The sequence below is a fragment of the Varroa destructor genome, unplaced genomic scaffold, assembly GCF_002443255.2.
Source record: "Varroa destructor unplaced genomic scaffold, Vdes_3.0 BEIS01000003.1, whole genome shotgun sequence".
NCBI classification, from domain to species: Eukaryota; Metazoa; Arthropoda; class Arachnida; order Mesostigmata; family Varroidae; genus Varroa; species Varroa destructor.
In genome coordinates this window covers 9,861,908-9,882,548 of record NW_019211456.1, presented here as the reverse complement: position 1 = coordinate 9,882,548, position 20,641 = coordinate 9,861,908, and the positions used below count along the sequence as shown (strand labels likewise).

Sequence of the window (20,641 nt, the reverse complement as noted above, 5' to 3'; positions counted from 1 at the left end):
CGGTAGGGTAAATGGAGTATAATCTGGACTCCATTGTGAGCCTAGCACATCTACTACCTAATATTCGGAGTTTGCCGTAAAGGGGAAGATGAAAGTTATCTGTATACTGAGTGGGCGCTCATTTTGCAGTGATACGGGCCAAGCAACATCTCCTACCATCGACAAGTACATAGACGACGACAGACAAATTTTACATAAGAAAGTTTGTTTATGATTTTCGACAAGCGTGTTCTTTATAAGTTGATCTTCAGTAGGCCTCCGTCATGCTATTCCTACTATTACATCAACCTGTCTACTCATCTTTCTTGGTCCATATGGCCTGCGAAGGGACTGTTATCTATGTACTTTACTTCGATCGTCCTGTAGATTGTTCTCCTATAAAACACGAAGTCTAGACGCTTTGAAAAAATTGGCAGTTTATATGAAATTAGGCTGCATACGAAGAATTATTTTCCTCTCTGTGTTGACCAGCATTCGTGGACAAGCCAAGCCTGGACTATAAAGCTGATACGAAGGCCGGGGACAGGTAAAAAGGTAGTAAAAAAGCAACAGCTTCAAGAACCCGTTCGTTCGCCTCAAGAATTCAGATTTCCCGAAAAGTAAAGGACGTATGCTAAAAAGAGTAGAAGCCAGTTAGATCAGTAGATAGGTGTGCTGTCTCCTCAAGTAATTTCCCCACAATGAATAATCCAGCTGAGTTGAAGACACCGGGCCTTATTGAATCTGAAAGATATTGCTAGAAAGGGAAGAGCCCTGCGGGTCAGTCGGGTGGGAAGGCAATAGTAATAACGGTGTCTGTGTTGTCCAGACAGCAGTTATCGTAACCGCAGTAGCAGTCAATTGGTAGAATGGATGAACATTTGGTCGCGGTACGGTACGCCTTTGATGCTGGTACTGCAAGAGGTTATTTCGTGCAAACAGGACGCCTTGAAAGAAAAGTTGCAGGAAGGCGATATCTACAGAGGGCCAACCGCAGCGAAACATTCATTTCGTCTAGCATTTAAAGGGGGCTGTTGCCCGTGAACAAGTATCGGGAAGAAATGGCCAAGGCCAGACTTAACGGTATCTTCTGTTTAACGTTGCCAAGCAGAATGTACAAATCCACATAGACATGTCTCGACCCGCAAAGATTCTGTTGCGATGCGGCGAACCTTTCTGACGCCACCCTTTGAAAGAAACACGCGAGTATGTATACTTCTCTACAGGATAATAAAAGTAAACAATTGAAAAAGCTACTCCTGCGAAACTTTTGTTGACGAGAGTGTTTTTGATAGATTAGAGTAGAAAGCTTTGTACCTAAATGCATGAGGTGTAATAATCCTAGTAATATGTATTATTTGGAATAATAACACATGTTAGCTTCCATTTGCTTCGAAACAATGTTTTCCCTTTTTTTTTTTTCTAAAGAAATAGTTTAACTGTTCCTACTCTGACATTTTCATTGTGACTGAAACATTTGTATTGCTGTTCGTTCCGAAATTTAGCTTGCGGTATATCGCTATTTTTAACGACATGAAGAACTGTATTTCAAAATCGGACCAAGATTGCACGAGTTTCGATTATGTACGACAATGATACAGATTTGAAATGAAAATGTTTGTTTCCAACATCTCTATTAAAACGGTTATCAGTAAGCTACATTGCTTGCCTCCAGGTAATACCGGCATAAATGGTGCTACTGATAGGAAGGTAATAAAAGATAAGCACATTAAATACTACATGATTTCCGGGACTCGTTATGTGCGCATGTCAGCGGGCATTAACTGGAAACAACGAAGCCAGAGCAAACCCTAACGCTTCGTAGTGATCCATCTCTAAACACCAACCTTCCTTCTTCCCATAGTTTTTTCTAAACATTTCTCTTTCTAGCCATCTGTCGATCGCGTCCGGTATGCTACAAGGGCGCATCAAATGTTGGTTAAAACTTGTTAATGGTGAATAAAACAAAATTATGTTATATAAAAAAATAAAGGTCTTCTACGCAGAAATTTACTATTTAGGATGTGGCACGCTTTAGGAGTGCCCTTCCTAAGGAGTAAATATCCTCACTAAAGGATTTCTAACATCCGTTTCCGTTCCATCATCGGCTGCGGCCGACGTAAAAGTTCTCAAAAAATCCTCGTATGTTTAAGTTAGCGAACACCTAAAGATTTTCCCTAAAAGCTTTTTCGTTTGTAGGCATGAATGAGAGCGTATTCGCAGCAGTTCCAGGAACGTTCCTCACGAATACCAAATTGCACAGTTACAGAAGCAAACAGATTGCTTCTGGACATTTCACTCGAAGCGTGAGGTGTAAATAACACAACCACTCCTGCCCTCTCTCTAAGCACTAGCAGAAGTTTGATGATTAACTGCGATGCGATTAGAGCTTTTCTTAGTTCTTCCATTAGGCACACAGGGTACGTTGCACGTAAGTTGGCAAATCAGATAACCGACAAAACTCTATTTTCAGATACATTCAATGTCACAGCCGTAAAAGACTCATAGAGGATGATCGAGCGACTTGTGCTGATTTTCTAGATAGACGCATAACCAATACAAAGACGTCTATTATGGCTTTATAATCGGTTGAAGAAGATGTCGCCGGGACAGCCAGTATGACTATTACCATCTATCGTTAACATTTTATTGCTGCTTAAAGGAGAAGGTCATAGCTACAGTGAAAAAGGGTACTCGTTCAGATCGTTTCGCATGGCGACGGCATTAGCGGTAGAAATTCTCGTGAAGGTTAGCAAGAGCGAACGAAGTGAACGCCTTCGGCGACAGTGAACGCATGAACTCTTTCAAGAGCGCTTATCTCCACGGAGGAGCTTGACATTGCGTGGTAAGAGGAACAATACGAAGCGGATCCAGACCGCTGGATCGCTCGAAAAAGGATCTGTATAGAGCCAGAGAACGTTCTGCGGCGGTTGCAAAGAGTTAATAGTCACCTCCGCGACTCTGTTGCCTTTGATCTTTTACTTTTACATTTTAACCCACGGCCTGCCGTATCATGCGCGGTTAGCTCAAGGCAAATAAAGAACACTCAGTCTAAATAGAAGCATAGCAGGAGATAGCGGATTGGGACGGACGTTCAATTTCTTTCATTCGTACATCCACATACACAAAGAAGACTTTTCCTCTTGTACACTAGAAAAATACGAAGGTCGGCACCTAAAACTGCGATCTGAGAGAACAAGTCGATGTAGTATGCACGAAAACACGGAACGGGGCTGAGCTCAGTGCTGCAACGATGCTGCAAAGCGATGTCAAGGATAACATGGAAAGCTGCCCCGAGAAAACACTGGTCTTTGATTCCGCATTGGGCAACTGCAATGCAGCTATAAGAGGACCTTGTAAGAGCGTATTACATCAAAATCGAGTTTATTCTAGTTAATTCAAGAGGCAGACTGAATAGTCAACACAAACTAGGAAGCTAATGTACAATAAACACATTCTAATTATATACATTGCTGTCTTTGCAGGCGTATTTTAGGCTGAAAAAAAGAATGTAACATGTTGAGACGTACGTCATCATCCGAGTATATATATCTTAATAGATATTACTCCTTCAATAAGGAGCTAGTGCAACTTATGTAGTGGCTAAAGCACAGCTTGAACGAGTTGGTCGACTGCGATTGCAGTTCTCTCCGTAGTAACTTATACCAATTCGAACTTCGAGATCGTCTAATTTACAAAGCGTGAAAAACTCTTATGATAGAGCACAGGCCAAGCCTAATCTTCACATTTACAAGGGTGACTGTGTTCGAGTAAATATGATCTGGTCAGAAACAGACTTGCTTCTATCAATTAATAATAAGGTAAACGCACAGGATTTGTGCTTAACTATTCCTACCGCATTTATCCTTATCATATATAAACTCTTACACTACACGACGCTGGTGTTAGTACTTTGGATAGCATAAATATTTGTATTAGTTATGTTTTTGCTTCCATTCATTATAACAGTATTTAATGACATTGTGCTTCTTTTATGTGTTTTTTTTAATTTCGTTGCGTTTTGATTGGTCAATCGGCGGCAGTCAGCGGAAGTGAGTCGCTTTCGGTGGTGCGTGGCGCCATCCTCGACGCCACTCCCGGTTTCATCCCCAGAGCCAGCCATCGCTTTTGCATCGTCGTCACCGCCGCCCTTCGGCGTCAGGCGCGGGGCTCGTGCAATGGCTACGCCTTCGGCAAAGGACAGCGTCATGACATGGGACATGTCAGAGCCCGTGGGCAACGGTACCGACAACAGTAATGCCCTGTCGATGATTGACTGTCTGCTCAACGCATACAATAGCAGTCTTCTTAGGTCTTCTAGCAAGTACTGCAACGCTACGTGGGACGGTTAGTACCCGCCATTTTATTTAGTTACTACGATTAAACATGCGCAAATTGCTTCGGGCAAATTTATATATGAGATGATCATTCTACGATATTTATCCCTTGTACTTCATTCACGGCATTCTGTTGCTTTATTTTTAAGAAAATGCCAGTTCTTATCTTTTAGTGTGCCGACGTTCTCAGTCTCAAATATTATCATTGACTATACCTTAGGCATCTGTCAGATCATATTATCCGTGATACTATCGAGGCCTTCCTTAAGTAAAACATTAAAAGCGTAAGCTTGCAGATAAAATGCAAACAGCCGAAATCTAAGAAATCACCCAATTCTGTTATAATTATTAGATCAATTCAATGAAGGACGATAAAATCCACAGTAGCTATCTGACCGGCGTGATCTAACTTGTTTATTTTTCATGCATAATCAGGTTTGTCATGTTGGCCACTGACGCAGGCAGGACGCTTGGCAGAAGTGCCATGCTTCGAGTCTCTAAACGGCCTATATTACGACACTTCGAAAAACGTGACGCGTAGGTGCTTCCTAAATGGCACTTGGCACGCGAAAAGCGATTATTCCAACTGCGTACCGCTCATCTCTATTGATAATCAGGTCGATGTTACTATCTCGCCATTTACAAGTCACTTTAGGTCTTGCTTTAGTCCGGGCTTACAATGCCATTGCTCGTCTCTAGTGTTATCAAAGACCCAACTAAAAGCGTATCGATATTTGTTTGTCATCTTTGTTTGTATAGTGTTGATTGGTTGTTATTTAGCAGTTAGTAAATTTCGGGCTTGAAAAATGCAAGGAAGTTCTTTACTTATAACTAGAAAAAGCAATAGCTTATCTGTTTGATGTTGACCGCTACACAGTCACGAGATAGTGGATAGAGCTTGCTACGCCTAAAACAAGAATAAAGTTAGGATTAAGTTATATTATTGTAGAGCAATAGGGCTTGAGAAGCTTGCTTCTGATTGGTTAGTAATAAAAAAACGACGAGCCCTTGATGTAGCGTCCAGGCTATTAGAGATCATCTGCCTGTTAGGCACCATCGTGTTTACACAACTCCTGGTTGTCCGCATTATGTTTATTGCTTTACTATTCAATCTCTTTCAGAATCAAACATCAAATATAATGATATACTCGATCGGGTACGGATGCTCGATGGTAGCACTTATTATAGCCATTTGGATATTCATCTATTACAAGTACGTGAAGCTAAGTAATTTTTCAATTAGTAAGTAAGTCTGTAGCACAGTTTTAACAATGAACCTTATAATTCACATAGACGTAACTAGTTTTAGATTGTGGCCGCATTTTGACAGGTCAATTTTTTAGCACTTGACATAAACGCCAGTAATTTATACATAGAGCATAAGGATGCCATGATTAGAGTTTGACCCACCGCAAATAGGGTCAACAATTATACATACTTTTGAGGCCGCGTTGATAATATTAGCAGGTAAAGTAATCTGTAGTGCGAGACTGTAGTCAACATCAACAAACTGATAGTCATTAATAGAAAGGTTCCCACGGCGAGACGTCCATTGAAATCGAGGAAACCCTCGATTTATTCTAATTCCCCCCCCCCCCCCACACACACACACCCCTATGATTTTTCGCTGTGTCGAATCCCTAATTTTCCCCCAGGCTGATCCGGTTGTTAGACGAGAGCAAGATTATTTAGGTCGACTAGGTTTGATCCAGTAGATATTGTGCAGCACACTTACTAAATATACGTAGACCTGATCGGCAATTAAGAAACGTTAAAAAAAACTGATAGTGTCATAAAAATGATTATCCAAGATACGAACAGGAGACATGTATACGCTGTCTGCTTTCGAATTCGATTTAATCTGGATGGTATCAAATTTGTTCAGGAAAAAGCCCTAACTTAGTACCAAAAAGGACCCGATTCTATTTGTGGTGCCAAATTCCAGGTAAAAATGATATATCGAATCGTTGACGCTGTAAATTCAGCGGACCAAAAGGTCTTGAATAGATCTCGAGAAGTAGTGTGAAACATAGTTCCTATTGTTGAAAAATGAAAGGAGTAAAGTTCATTATATCTTCTACGGTATATACTCCAACGTAGACAAACTACGACTATCTCAAAAATAGCATCGTTTTTCTAAGGTTCACTTACACCTTTGTAGAAACAAATGTACCTACAGATATTTATTTAATCTTATCCTTCGACCGTTCGTACGGTTTCAGCGCTGCGCACCGGTGCTGCGTAAGCACAAACCGATAACACTATTTGTAGCTATGCATCGTTGAAGAGGACTACATTTCGTAGTGGATCCATGCCGGTGTCGGTCGAGTTGTATGTTTATGATAAGCGTGCATGCCACTAGCACAGATTTACTTCATACGCTTGTTGATACGATCGCGTAATGGCTATATGTCAACTCTGAAGGCTTATATTTTAACCGGTTTCGTCCTCCAGCTCATGGTGACGCTTCGAAATGAACCTGCTGTAGTAGATTAGATAGCACGTCGTATCCACGTTGAACAGATATTCATCTACTTCCTTACGTAGCGTCTTTTACGTACAGACAGTATTTCGCATCTGTGGAAAACATAAGCTCCAACTTGTGATCGGACTATCCCGGCTAGGTACAATTTCTCAGGGAACATTACAAATATCTGTTACCAGAAGTCATTTTGGGCTGAACTCGGGACTCGGGACGATTCTGACCGGACACGAAGTCAGACTAGCTAAACTCGGTTCCAGTTGCATAAATTATCCGTTTAATACCCGTCCATAATGGCATGCAAATTTTACAAGTACAGGCACATGGTGGTATAGCGTTTTTCGTCTATTTATTCTTCATATCTACGAAGTGGCTGGATCGGCTAGACCTTTTTGAAAAATGGTCACCATTCACTGGTTCAAGTTGGGCTGACGAGGCACACTGTCCATACGACAAGTCTGATCGAACAAAGATACAACACAAATATTCGCTAGTAGTATAAGACATGGTCGTGCTATCCAACCTGGATGTGATTCTACCACAATGTACATATAATACACATTCGAATTTGCCTATTTCCACTTAAAGAAATACTCGTTTTCTGTTATATGTGATGCATCATAATACTACTAATCGATTTGTATATACTGACAACGCTCGGCAGAGCGTTTGTTTGTTCGGTGTAGTATAATACGATCAATGGCGTAATGCAATAAATAAAAGGCAGATTTCTATGAATAGTCCTTATGCTAAGATGCTTCCTATTAGCTGTCCCTTGTGATTTTTTTTGCCATCCAAGCTCGGTCCTATTTATTGCCTGTTTTATGATATCTTATAATTAATAAAACGGACGTCTGAGCTGTAACTTAACTTAATCGTAAAATGACAGAATCTACCGAGGCCTCCGGACAACGGAGTCCTCTTCAGTGTAAATAGAGCAGACGCTTTTCATATCAGAATCGGTAAGTTCTCAATTGGCCAATAAATAGAAAATTTCAAATAGATACGAAATATAGTCAAAATTCTTTAAGCGAATAAAGTTTATCGCTGAGTATGCCCGGATCTACTCACGATTACCAAAAACATATATGGCGTTATTATGTCCTTCACTTATATTAGCCAACAAAGTAAGCTACGATAATAAGTTGCGTTATACAATGCACAGTGTACTTATAAAGGTATGCTAAAGTTTAGTGGTATTAACTATAATTTACTCGTACTAAACTATTATTCTGTACTACGTAACAACGCCAAGTTCGTTATCATTATAATAATAGGCTAAGATATTGTCAAGAGTTCAGAGTCTTCTAAGCATTCTCTCTATCTATGTATCAGCGTCACTATCTGGACGTGTGTTGTAAATTACACAAGATACTCACTTCGAGACCGTCAAACGTCACGTAATTTTCTGAACAGCCCGTATGGAATAGCCTAGGTAGTGGAATATGTCTTCCCCGCAACGATTGTAATTTGAATATTAAGCTGTTATGCAGCAGTTAGAGCTATGAGCCTTGAATAGTAATAATTAAGGCTCTCCGTGTTCACACAATGACTTTGGATCAAATCTACGTTTGTTACACATAGTGAACCAGACGCGACGAACGTCACTAAGACATGCAATGCAAGCGATCAAAGTCAACCTTTTCGCTGGCTACGCTACAGAAAAAGGCTTAGCCGAACCTGATGAACAATCTGCCTGCTCGCCTGAAATCGATTGGACCTTATTATCTAAATCATTAGGACTATGTTATTGTCTTTAACGCCAAAAAACTACAGCTGGGCTCCTTATAGTCCGCAGTGTGCTGTTTTTGATAAGTCGGATATCTGTATAAGGCCCAATCATGAAGTTGGATGATAAACAAAAGATTCAAACTCGTTCAACTGCTACTTCTCGGATCGTCGTTAAAGCTTCACACAATGAAATTACATTTAGAAATTAAACAATCATTAATGAACGTGAAAAATAACATGGTTACGTACGTTCCGGCCGACGTCACTGTGGGTTGGCCCTTTGCGCTCGATTACACGAGTAAAAAACGTGTTGCATTGTATTTGCCGTCCGCATTGCTAGCACTTTACTATTTTACTTAACCGCTCGTTAGCTTCGTTGTTCGCGTTGTCTTTCTTGGTTGAGCTGCATGTGACACTACCATAAACACTAGTGTTGATTTTTTTTTATTGATCTTCTTCTATTTTTTTGGAAAAATACAAGTTACTACTGTATGTTTCTGATAAACATGCGGCGTGGTAAATTTCAGACGTTCAGATCTACTGCAGTAAATGCTTAATACAGGAAAGACACGCGACGTGTGAGGCTTGCAGCAGTCGTGAGCAGCATACACAGAAACAGCATTGAACTAAGAAAGAAAAGGTACCACTCAACTGAAGAAACCCAATGGGCAATATAGACGAAGGCGCATTCTGGGCTAATTAAAAGAGGCCATTTTGTAACTGGCCCATCCGTAGCACGCAGGCATTATTTAGACGGCGGTGCTTTTCTGACTACGTATCTTTTTCAACGCATACCATTGTAGACGCGTTTATGCTGTCGTCATATTCGACCATTATGAACGATATGTAAAAACGAACTTCGCGAACACGTCGAAACTTTTAGGTAATCCCAGATCTGTATATAAAGGGCCACCCACATAGGGCCCACTAAATCTAGTTATCTAAGTCAGCTAGCTAGCGGCAACTCTGTGCATTGTGACCGATATAGACACACATAGAACAATAGACGTGAACATACATCGCAATCAAGCCGGACTCACAATGGTTACTACAACCAGGTTCGTACGCGTGAAGCTAAAAAGCGCGTATCACCGATTGCAGGACCAAATACAAGGAAACAACATTTGTTATAGCATACAAGGTGGTGGATCTCAAATCAGCAACGAATCGCTAATATTTATTGATTTTTCTCTGTCAACCTTTTCAGGGATTTACGATGTTTACGAAATACAATCCATCTTAACCTCATGGTAACCTATCTGCTAACAGCCATCGTATGGTTTACGATTCAACGACTAATTCTCGTTCGGGAGTTCGGGGATTTCACGTGCTACCTCTATATACCGCTCACGTATCTTATGGGCACGAGCTTCTTTTGGATGTTTGTCGAAGGTACCAAGCTAAGACAATATGTCGTAGATATCGAAGATTCTCTTCGAATCCCATGACCGATGAAGGCCTATAAGTTCGTTATATGAACTATAGCTTCACTAATACGTTGTAGTGTAATTCAAAGTTGGAAGAGTGCAAATGATTATACCTGTATGTTCCACTATTTTTCTGTTACTATCTGTTATTACAATCGTTCTCAGTACTACACTAAATAGGTCGCAGCTAGCTTCGGCGTAATCAACGAAAATGTGGAAAGCTACTTCGGTTTGCCGTAAATAGTACATGACTTCGGCCGAACAATAGACGCTTTTAAAAGTGTACCTATAGGACAGGCTTCTATTTACAAACGCAGCACCTTTGTTCACTGGGAATTTTTTCCTGTTCGAGAGATTTTATCAATACTATCCACCGACGATGCTAAAGCATTTGAGATAGGCCCCAAACAGCCAAAGCTTTGCCTTGCGGATGACTGCGAAAGGACGCGAAAAAACTCTGGCCGAAAATGATCCCTTCACGTCCTGTTACCATGCACGGACTGGTTCGAACCTTTGCCGCGCATACGAATTAGAGTTCATAGCGAGCTCGCTATATTTGGATGCTTCACCAATAGCAGTTGAATCGAACTACATCAAGCCATTTTGCTGCTATGCTACACCCGCAGGGTTGTACATATCCTACGCAACATGTAGTTATTACACATATCCCTAGTGGCTTTTTGTCGTCTTGTTCGACTATAAAAACGACGGTCAATTGATTTGGTACTCGCATGTTACTATCGTCATCGTTGTAGAGAAGCATAGTTGCCTGAGGCTACAGTGTTTTGCGATTGTAACCAGAATGCACTCGGATGCTGTACACTAAGGATGGTAAGATGTACATCGCAACGCAGCTTGCTAATGCTGTGCGTCAAATGCTGCGCCGTGGTCAGAAAAAAGGACGCTGACGTTGGCTGAAATGGTCCGCCCTTACATATATTTCTTTTAGTAGCACTTTTCAGGGACTAGAGTTTCCACCCACATAACTTGCTCGTTAGCGCCGCCAATGGCGGTGGGCTGCAAGCTGTGTTGTATGCGATACTGCCATGCCGAAAGGATTTATAGTTGGAATCAAATAATCGGGGTGACCGTAAAGCGAAAAGAGAAAAAGCTATGGTTTTACGTTGTCTAGCGCTTGAAGGCCTGCGCCACCTTTCTGGACATTGTCCCAGTTGGTGGCGACACGTGAATTTGCAGAATTACAAATACTGAAAAAGCACAACCAGAATTGGAATACTGCAATCCCGTACACTTTGTCAAGCTGCGACTTCGCGCATTGTCTACAACTTACGAGAAATCCTTTGCCAAGTAATATTTAATAGGTTTCTGCAAACTTGAGTTTTTTTTTCATACGATATTTAGCTGTGAGATGAAGTAAGTTTAGTGTTTGTTCTTAATTATCGTAACAATGTACATATATCTCGTGTCTAAAGAAGGAAGACAGTGGCCTGAACTTCTCTCCTAAACGAAAACTATCTACTCTAGCGTGCGCATTATAGACTGTTTATTGTACAGGCCGTCATTTGATGGTGGCAGTTCGTTCGTCTTCTGAACTTCAAGTCTGCAGAACTAATGCGACACCTGTGACGCTAATTGACTATGAATGTGCCGACATAGATTGTGTCTGCACGATTTTTATTGTTTTCACGTAGTTTAGTTCATTATAAAGCGTTGATCCTTCTCGAACCATTTTACTAGTATTGGCCTCTAGACTAATAGCTGCTACTCGAATACGAAAACCAGCATAACATTTAAACTTGAGTTTGTCACCTACGTTGCAAGCAGGTGATTCACAGGAATAGGCTGGCTTTTAAGCCAAAGGAGACAATGCTTGTTTGTATGTTTGTACACCACTTGATTACGTTGCCACGATCTAAGACATCTAAAAAGATCATTGTCCCATTAAAATCATATAGGGATCCTAACTCTGCAATGTTTCGCCTTTGAATCTGTTATGGAAGGGCCGGTCGCTGCTCCACTACGACACCTCACTATGCGACTAATGAGAAATCTTGAGGGATGAACGTACAGCGCCCACCCGAGTTCGCAAGTGTCATATGTTATATCGCAAAGAAGGTCTTCCACCTTTATGTTCCGCTAATCATAAGAAAATTAATTAGGTTCTTAATAAATTGAGGCAAATTAAGGTTAGTTAATATTCTGCTGACAGTCGAATTTGGGGTCATGTAAAATGTAGGTGACCCCAGATAAAATGAACATAAGAATGCTCTTATGCGGAACATTGTTGACTTCATATTTTACCAGTTGAAACTAACGTGTTCAGCTAATCAAACTTTTGTTCAAGCATCACGATGTTCCGCAGGTCTATAAACGCTAGACTATTTATGTGAATTAAAACAATAATACTTTCGCTGGTTTACATTTTACACGGAGACAAGTGCGTATGTGCGCTTTTTTTTTTACTGATAAATCTTCGAGCTACTGCCGGCATAACCTAAACCAGCACAAAAGACAATAAGGCTTCCAGGCTTCGGTATACAAGACAGCCATAGATACGCCCTATTAAAATAAACTGGAAATACTATTACCATTGATTTTGAAGCTTTAAGGAAAAAGTGTGCTTGACCTAAAAGTTCCTATCCATTCGCTCGAACAAAAGAATCGAAGTTATATCATACCGAAAACGCACGGGTTCGCCGTGTCAAGGCCAATGTCGTGTGGACGAATCGGAAGAATCGCATGATGATCAATGCTTCGCAGTATTGTCGTCGCCTTTTTAAGTTACCTCTGTTCCTGCTGTCAGTGTTTAAGAAACGAGTAAATAAACGCCATAAAAACTGCGCGACCAATGTGGCCCCAGGGATAATTCGTCTCGGATGCTTACATACACATGTGAAGTTCTAGTTAACGCGTTATTTAATCATTTATTAAACGTAGATAACTAGCTAATTATTTATTCGCGTACAGCTATCGAAATGTATGTGCAGGTACATTTAGAAAAAAAGAAAAACTGTTAACTCTTACTATACTTTGTTGAGTAAAAATTAGCCAAGTGAACATTCATAACTACTTATTAAAAGTATAGCTGACTTACATCTAACGTGACCTCCTTCAGCCTTTCGATGACCTCAACTACTTCTAACGGATGTTGAAGCGCTTGTCATCGTCAAATATGAGCTGGCTGGCCGCGACAACCGGCACGCCTAACTCAACTTTGTTCTTAGTCCTTATTACTATGGTGGGAAAGGACGGAAAGGCGAGAGGCTAACTGCCAGGCGAACCCCGTCAGTTATAGCTCCGACAACCACGAAATGATGCATTGCACCCCACGCGTTGGCCTTTGTCCCTCGAAGGAGGATCTGGACACTGACGGCCGGAACCTTCTTTTGACTTCTAGCGCTTTCTGGTTTACCATCGCTGAATTAGTCACGTCAGAAGACTAAATGGATCGGCCCAACGTTTGGAAACGCTACGTCATCATGCTTACGCTCGATGTCCGTTTGTGAAGTCAAAGTCCAGTGAACTTCTCCACAGAATAAAGACTGGATGGCAATGATGAAATCAATAATTTTTCGTTCACTTGACTATTACCCCCAAACGTAATCACAGCTCGATTATAGTCACACGTTTTCCCTTGGAAATGAGGCATTTTTCTAAGATTATTGCGTATATGGTTACACGAAAGGATCTATGTGGCATACGATCATGTCACGGTAAGTAATAAACCGAACAAATCCTGAAGATCAATTAATTCATTAGTTGTCCTGTGGCGCCTCGTCGTGCCAGGGGCTAACCAACAGAAAAGAGAGAAGTCTTCGTTCGTTTTGTCAACCTCGAATTCATTGTGGAGCAAACAAATTTTTTCTTTAATTCCAAATGCACACTCAACGTCAAATACTGCCACAAAACAATGATAACGGCCAGTTTGGCAAAAATGTTCGTTTAAGTTCATCATGAAAGGTTAACGTAAAATCTTCATTAGTCTGCATCTAAAAAAGAGCTCTAGCGATGGAACCTGCACTTGTGCCCCATGATAAAAACAATCATTGCAATGAATCTCTCCTGAATCCTAAAATTTAATAGCATCTTAGTATCATATTGTCATGCTTGTTGGCCCTGATATAAATAAGATCGCCTTAGATGCCGATAAATGCATATTTTTAAGCATATAATAATTATTAGTAACTGTTAACAATGAGCAGTATAAGGTTTATAAAGTTACAGGATATGACATCGAACTGACGAATATAGCGAATTTACGAAATATATATATATATATATATATATATATATATATATATATATGGGTAGGGAATATTATCAATAAATTTATGGAAAATTGCTTCAAGAAAATATTGATTAAACTCACTCGTGCCGGTGAACGATATAACCTCACAAGGTGTTGTATGCGCCGCTAATGATGATTGGTGCGAAGAGGTCAGTCATCAAACAGGACAAACAGGTTTTTCCTTTTCTAAAAAAAAAAAAAAAAAAAAAAAAAAAAAGCTGTAATTATAACTACAGAGGTCTATGCTTCAAAATGACTTAGTCCCAAGTTTGGCAGATAAAAGAGTAGGATCGGTCTACCACAAATCGATGCGAGTTTTCGGATGGCCGAGTTATCAATCAGTACGTCCACGAGCTGCACTTTGCTCGAGTGCAGCGAGTGGGAACAATGACAACGCGCTATCTAAACCACCCAGCCGGACTGACGCCTGTATCCCTACCACAGCTCTGCCTAGTTCCGACATAAATCGTTCTTTCAAATAGTCAATTTTGATTCTAATCTGCGGTCATGATCAACCACAATGTAATGCGTATGTCATAAATACTATTTTGATCAAACGACGAATTGTAGTAATAAAGTCGTCTAGGTTTCTTCAAAAGCGAACGGGTTACTGATAACAAAAACAAGTGCCATCACGAGTGTAGAAAAACTTCAATGCCTTAGCTTTATAGAACAGACGCATTCATCTCCATGAAGTTGTGCTTCACTCTCGGCAACTTCGTTTATTCAATCTCTCTATCAAACGAACATCGATGCTATCCAATTGTATATACACTCGCTCAAAACGCACTGGCTCATAAATCATTGTAAAGCTTTTATGAGACGTAATTTACTTTCTATGTGGAGGCGTAGCTTTTTAGCAGACGAAACTGACGTAGAAAGATGAGGTGTCTAATTAGCTTGTAAAGTGCGAAAAATACTTCCATATTACCCTATTTTTTGTGATAGTTTCATCATCAATCAACGTTTTCTTTGCAGAGATTCGAAGGCCCGTATAGCCACCGTCTCAGATACCACCAGTTCTGAAGCAAATCGAAGATGAGAGAGCTTCGACTGAGGGTTCCTGTCCATTCCCTCAGCCAAAAGAATCGAAGATATGTTTCGATGTCTTTGAGACAGGGACTGTATGGGCTTTCGCGTTTCTGTACCAAGTAAACGTTGATTTTAGATTTTAATACTATGAAATTTGCTGAATTTTCGAGGCTTAAGAAGTCTAGGGCCATTCGTGTTACTAAATGTGGTGTCATATGGGAGGGCTAGTTTTTCACACTTGATCAAATTTTTGTCGAAGGGTAAAGAAACAAGATAACCAGCTCGCTGCAGTTTTGCCCGTTTCAATGGGAACTTGAGCCATTGAATATCCAGCATATATGACACTGGATGCAATCGATACGAATTTCACAGAAAAATTAGAAGAGCTAAATGCTCCTAAGCTTAGCAGAGATGCGTATATGTGCATATAAGTCACGTAAAATTCAGGTATGGTACCCGTTCTACAATGAATCGTTGTTATTAAGAGGTGTCACGTGTTAATGGAGTTCTAATAAGTTCTCAGGGATAAGGCATCGTTTGCACAAAACAGCATTACGTGGTGGAGGATGACGATCATGAATGAGAAGTTACTTATACTACATAACGATAATAAGTAAACAATATCCATTCTCCTGCGCTGCATATTACTACTGTTTATCGCTACTTCTCGAGCAAAACGCTTGAACAATGTACTTGGACTATTGAAAATTCAGCTTTACATTGTACCGCAGAACTTTATGTGGACCTATAGTAGACTAACGATAACCTTTAACCCGCCTACCTCGACAATGAGTGATTATAAAGTATCGTCTTTAAAGATCATAGCAAGGAAAGTATTGTCTTTTCGACTTTATTGAAAGACTAACTGCTTTGCACGAAATGACTAGCGGCTTCATCTCTGAAGGTAAACAGTTCTACTTTTTGTGGCCGTATGGGTCAACGGCATAGGTTGCTTCGATGGATACTTCTTCAAAATAGAATGAAGTGGATTGCGCCCATTTGAGTCGCATAATAGACGAGTATTAGACAAACATATCAGTATAATGCGTATATTCTTCATGCTATTGATTTAACAAAATGTTAGCCCATATAGACTCACCCCATATGAGTAAGGCTATACAAAAGAAGCCTCTATGCTTTTTCTATCAAGAAAACGCTGACTTTAAGAACCACTTATGCCAAACATTCAGAATTTGTATTGGACAGCTTCATTTACACTCTTTTGGGCTTCTGTTGAAAAGGAGTTAAGTTGTGTTGAGTTAAGGGAGTTGTGAAAGGAGTTGTTAGTTTTGCTCTAAACTAAAACTAAATCTTATAAAGCAAACCAAATGCAAATTATGATTTATTTGCCTATTACATTAGAAGAACATTGAATTCTCTGCAAAGGATGATTATAGAAGATCCTTGACCCGCTAAATGTCGTGCTCGTTAAACACTTATCAAAGTGATTTACGATTTGAGTTCGCGTGGCGGACTGAAGTAATTGCACAGCGAAACAAATCGTCATAACTGTCAATTCCTAGCGTATCGTCGGAGTTGCGCAGTGTTTATAGATGTATGATATTTTTAAATGTATTGAATTTGTCGATATTTCTATGTGTATCGTGTTTATAAAAAGACCCAAATGTTGCCTCATACGTTAATCAGCGTTACACGCTGTGCGTCGGCCGCAAGTATTTACGCTGTTACCGGTTATGTTGAAGCGACTAGGGCTTTAGCTCTGGCCTCGCTTTGTAGGGGGTGTTGTAGTGGTTAGCAATCAGTGGAGCCGAAATGATACGCTCGTAACAAAGGGCATGCAGCGCGAAACTGTAACGGGAACAAGTATTGCACGTACCGGCTTCTTCATCACAGAGTGAATTCGTGATGGGCAAGGCCATGCCGCAGCGGGAACTTAAGGCTCTAAAAGGGCCTACGGCCTCAATTCCAAGGGAACCCACTTTAGTACACCCTCATTCGCGTCGCATATGTGTTCGATGCATATCAAAAAGCTACATTTACAGCATACCGCCCCCAATGCACAATAATCATTGAAAGTGATAGCCTCCATTTAGCAATGTAGGCGCACGCACGCGTAGAACATAGTTGAGCATAGAAAGAACTGAGTAATGGCACGGTACGATGAGCTTTCATTTGCAGATGTAATGAGTTTTTACGATAGAGCCTTATCACTATCTACGGTTGAAGGACCATAATTTATTCCCTAACAGTATTTGCGAAAAAAAAAAAAAAAAAACAGCCTTGGAATACTGAACTATCGCCTTAGTTTTAACTATTGCAGCCTTCCTTGCACGTGTTGCATATAAAATGTACTCCCTTAATTATCTGGACTACATTATAAGAACATGAACAATGAGGCTCAATCTTTAGGCCCACGACCGATCTTGCTAGGAGGTAGCGATTCGAACTTTATGCGCTACTTGGACCCCTGCAATCATGGGTCTGTAGATTTTTTAGGTCTTGTCCACTTCCCCAACTACCCTTTCCCGCCAATATAGAAGTTTTCCGTCCGCACCTTACTGCTACGAATTGACCCGATTCTTAGTACCCAGATAACAGTTTCTGGGAGGCTAGGTCAGTTCAACTATCCATAACTTGTAAACTTAGATGCGGGGTACCAATCGAATAATTTAATAAGAAATGCACAGTTTTTTGCGTAGTGCGCCGTTATCATGGCTAGCTCTGATAGAACTCTACCGGAAGCGGTTTACTAGCTGGACGAGGATATACAGATCTCCACTGTCGAATATATAGTAGGCTAAAATTTGTGCTTAATTCGTATGCAGTGGACGAGTAATTTGATAACAGGTAGCAACTGTATTGTGAATATATCAGTCTGCAAGCGACCCGTGGAGATAAGCAGGTTCGTTTTTATATTGACCGTATTGGGGGTTAAAATGGTCACAAAAGACCGAACGCTAGATTGAACCTAATCGGGACTTCCTTGTGAATGTCTACGATGAGTGAAACGTTCTGTAAATAATTTGCTTCCATGTAGTTAGCACGGTTAGACTTTGGCTAAATAGTTTCCTCTATTTTACAGCGTTGCCACATTCAAAATATATTTATAGATCGAGTAAAATATAGTATATCATAATTGTTCACATTATCATGTCTGTATTTCGGAATTTCAAGAGTTATATATTCTGTTACAAAAAAGGCAGCACCTACAAACGAGTTTTTACTGCAGTGTAGGCAAGACCTAATTCTCTCTTTTTGCATTAGTTGCCGTAACGGTCGATTTTTTTCCATGCTTTAGATTCTTGTAGGCAAACTAGGGCCATATATATATATATAAGGTAATGAGTACGCAATGGCGGTCGCATTTCTCTACATATGCGATACGTATGTTCAGCTTAATAATCTGATCTTCTCTTTCCTTGTTGTGCATTTTATGTTTTTTTTTCTGTTATTATAGGACTATATCTGTACATCCTGGTCGTGAAGACGTTTTCCGTAGAGCTGGTGAAGTTATCGGCATACATGTTTATCGGGTGGGGCACGCCAGCAGCAGTCGTCCTTTGTTGGGCAATTGTCAAGAAGTCGTACACTACGGACGACACGTTTTCAGAAAATAGCCCTAACGAGCAGACATGTATGTACCTATGTACTGTTACGCATATATAGATAAAATGTCTAATTAGTCCACTTGCAGCTCCAAAATGGCCTCTAGAATGTTTAGGACAGAACGAATGAGACATTGTAGCAATATGTTACATGAGATGTAAATAGTGTTTTACCTATTGGAAAATGCATATTGAGGAATATCACGCCTCAAGGAGCAGAATCATGATCGGTTACGAAAACAGTTTATCAAGCTAGCCTATAATTGTCGCGGTATAGAGACGACACATACGCAATGCATGCATCCCTCTCTCCGAAAACCTTTTTGAAGATTTGACCTCAATCTATATTCAAATAGAATGTACGCCTATGATTTGGAAAATTATTTTGAAATTATGGTACTTGCTTCATACAGATACAATGTGTGCGGTGATAGGTCAACGATTTGTCCTTGGTTCATGTAGATCTGGGTTCGACAAAACGGTTGCCATCGTTTATAGATGCAAACTATTTGCAATATGTTTCTGTCTTTGGCCTACAAGCGTGAGTTCAATCCGAATCCCATACGGATCCTCAAACGAGCCAACAGAATGACTAGCAATTATGCTGTGCCGCAGAGCGCTAGCTTTCCTTCTGTTATGCTGGGTATCATGCCATCGTAAATGTTCGTTCGAAGAAGCCGCAGACCAACTCCAATGGAGGTTTGGGAAGGGCTGCTTGAACAACGGCGATATAGTGCAAGGCGTCTTGTAAAGTGTATTCGACGTTTAAATGCGATTAAGATCCTTTTGCCGATATGTAATACAGTGGACAACGCTAGAAAAACTCAGCTGATATACATTATGATAGACTGAGCATTTCTGCAACAAGGTGACAGGCGGTACAGCATAAGAAGCCAATGTTAGCAAATAAACAAATACGAGCTAAATTTACATACCATATCGTCGTATAACAGTATTTTCCGTCTTCATTAAGGGAAGTGTTCCGTAGAAGCACCGAACTTCAGCGAAGCTTCAACGTATGTCTTTTCTATCCACATATAACAAACGTTTCTAGTTCTGCATCTGGTGCTACCATTAAACGTTGCTTAGTGGCATACTACTGTTATGTCTGTTTATTATCGTCGAATATCTGGTTTAACTATGCTGTGATAATTATACGCATATCTGTAACAGCCGTTTCATGAACGGAGAAAGAATGGGTAAATTAAGAATCGATATGCCGCATGCCCTACCCTAATAATGCCCTTAAAAGTCACAGCCTTCTCGCGCTATGATATATCTTTGCCTTATTTCAAGTACCTTTATATCTCATAAAACTGATGCTATCTCTCGAAGCAAGTTCTGCTATACAAAATTTTACGAATTCGAATTGCCAAGCTATCCGATCACCCCCGCTGGCCTCACCCTGGTTCCGCCAGCAGCCATGAAGCGCTTGTTTCAAACTGCCTACGTTTCCTTGCATAACCGAACAGATCTGGGGGAAAGTCCCTTTGAGCAGCGTCTTAAAGTACTGTTTCCTACTTATTTGTGCATATGTGCGCCATCGCGGACTAAATTCGCTTGCGGTTTTTACGGCTTAAGTTACCACTGCGATGAACTTTGGCGACTGGATCACCGCGTTCGTGACTGTATCATTGTTCGTATCATGTCGGTTGCTTACGCCCCTGTATCAAGACATCGAACCCAAGCAACGGCTGCAGGTAGCATGGCGCCCCTTTTGGATTAAACTAATCAGCTAAAGCAAACTGCCAGAGTGAAGATGACAAAACTCGCTTGCAAAAAAGTTGAATAGAACAATTTCCAATGATGCGACTGTCGCCGCGGAGAACCGTTCAGAG

General features: G+C 40.6%; 1 protein-coding gene across 14 annotated transcripts in view; it reads left to right on the top strand.

Moving 5' to 3' along the window:
- Positions 1-20,641, top strand: part of LOC111246848 (uncharacterized) — a 134,802-nt gene that overhangs the window by 97,799 nt on the left and 16,362 nt on the right. For 10 of the 14 annotated variants that reach the window (XR_015323442.1, XM_086983227.1, XM_086983226.1 and 7 more), the window contains 5 exons: positions 4,023-4,326; positions 4,752-4,933; positions 5,438-5,529; positions 9,737-9,921; positions 18,656-18,832. Coding sequence is in view for 13 of the 14 variants with exons in the window: in XM_086983227.1 (XP_086839353.1) it covers positions 4,023-4,326; positions 4,752-4,933; positions 5,438-5,529; positions 9,737-9,921; positions 18,656-18,832 (940 nt within the window). In the remaining variant the exon portion in view is untranslated. The other 4 variants (XM_086983234.1, XM_086983235.1, XM_022797126.2 and 1 more) reach the window with 4 other exon arrangements.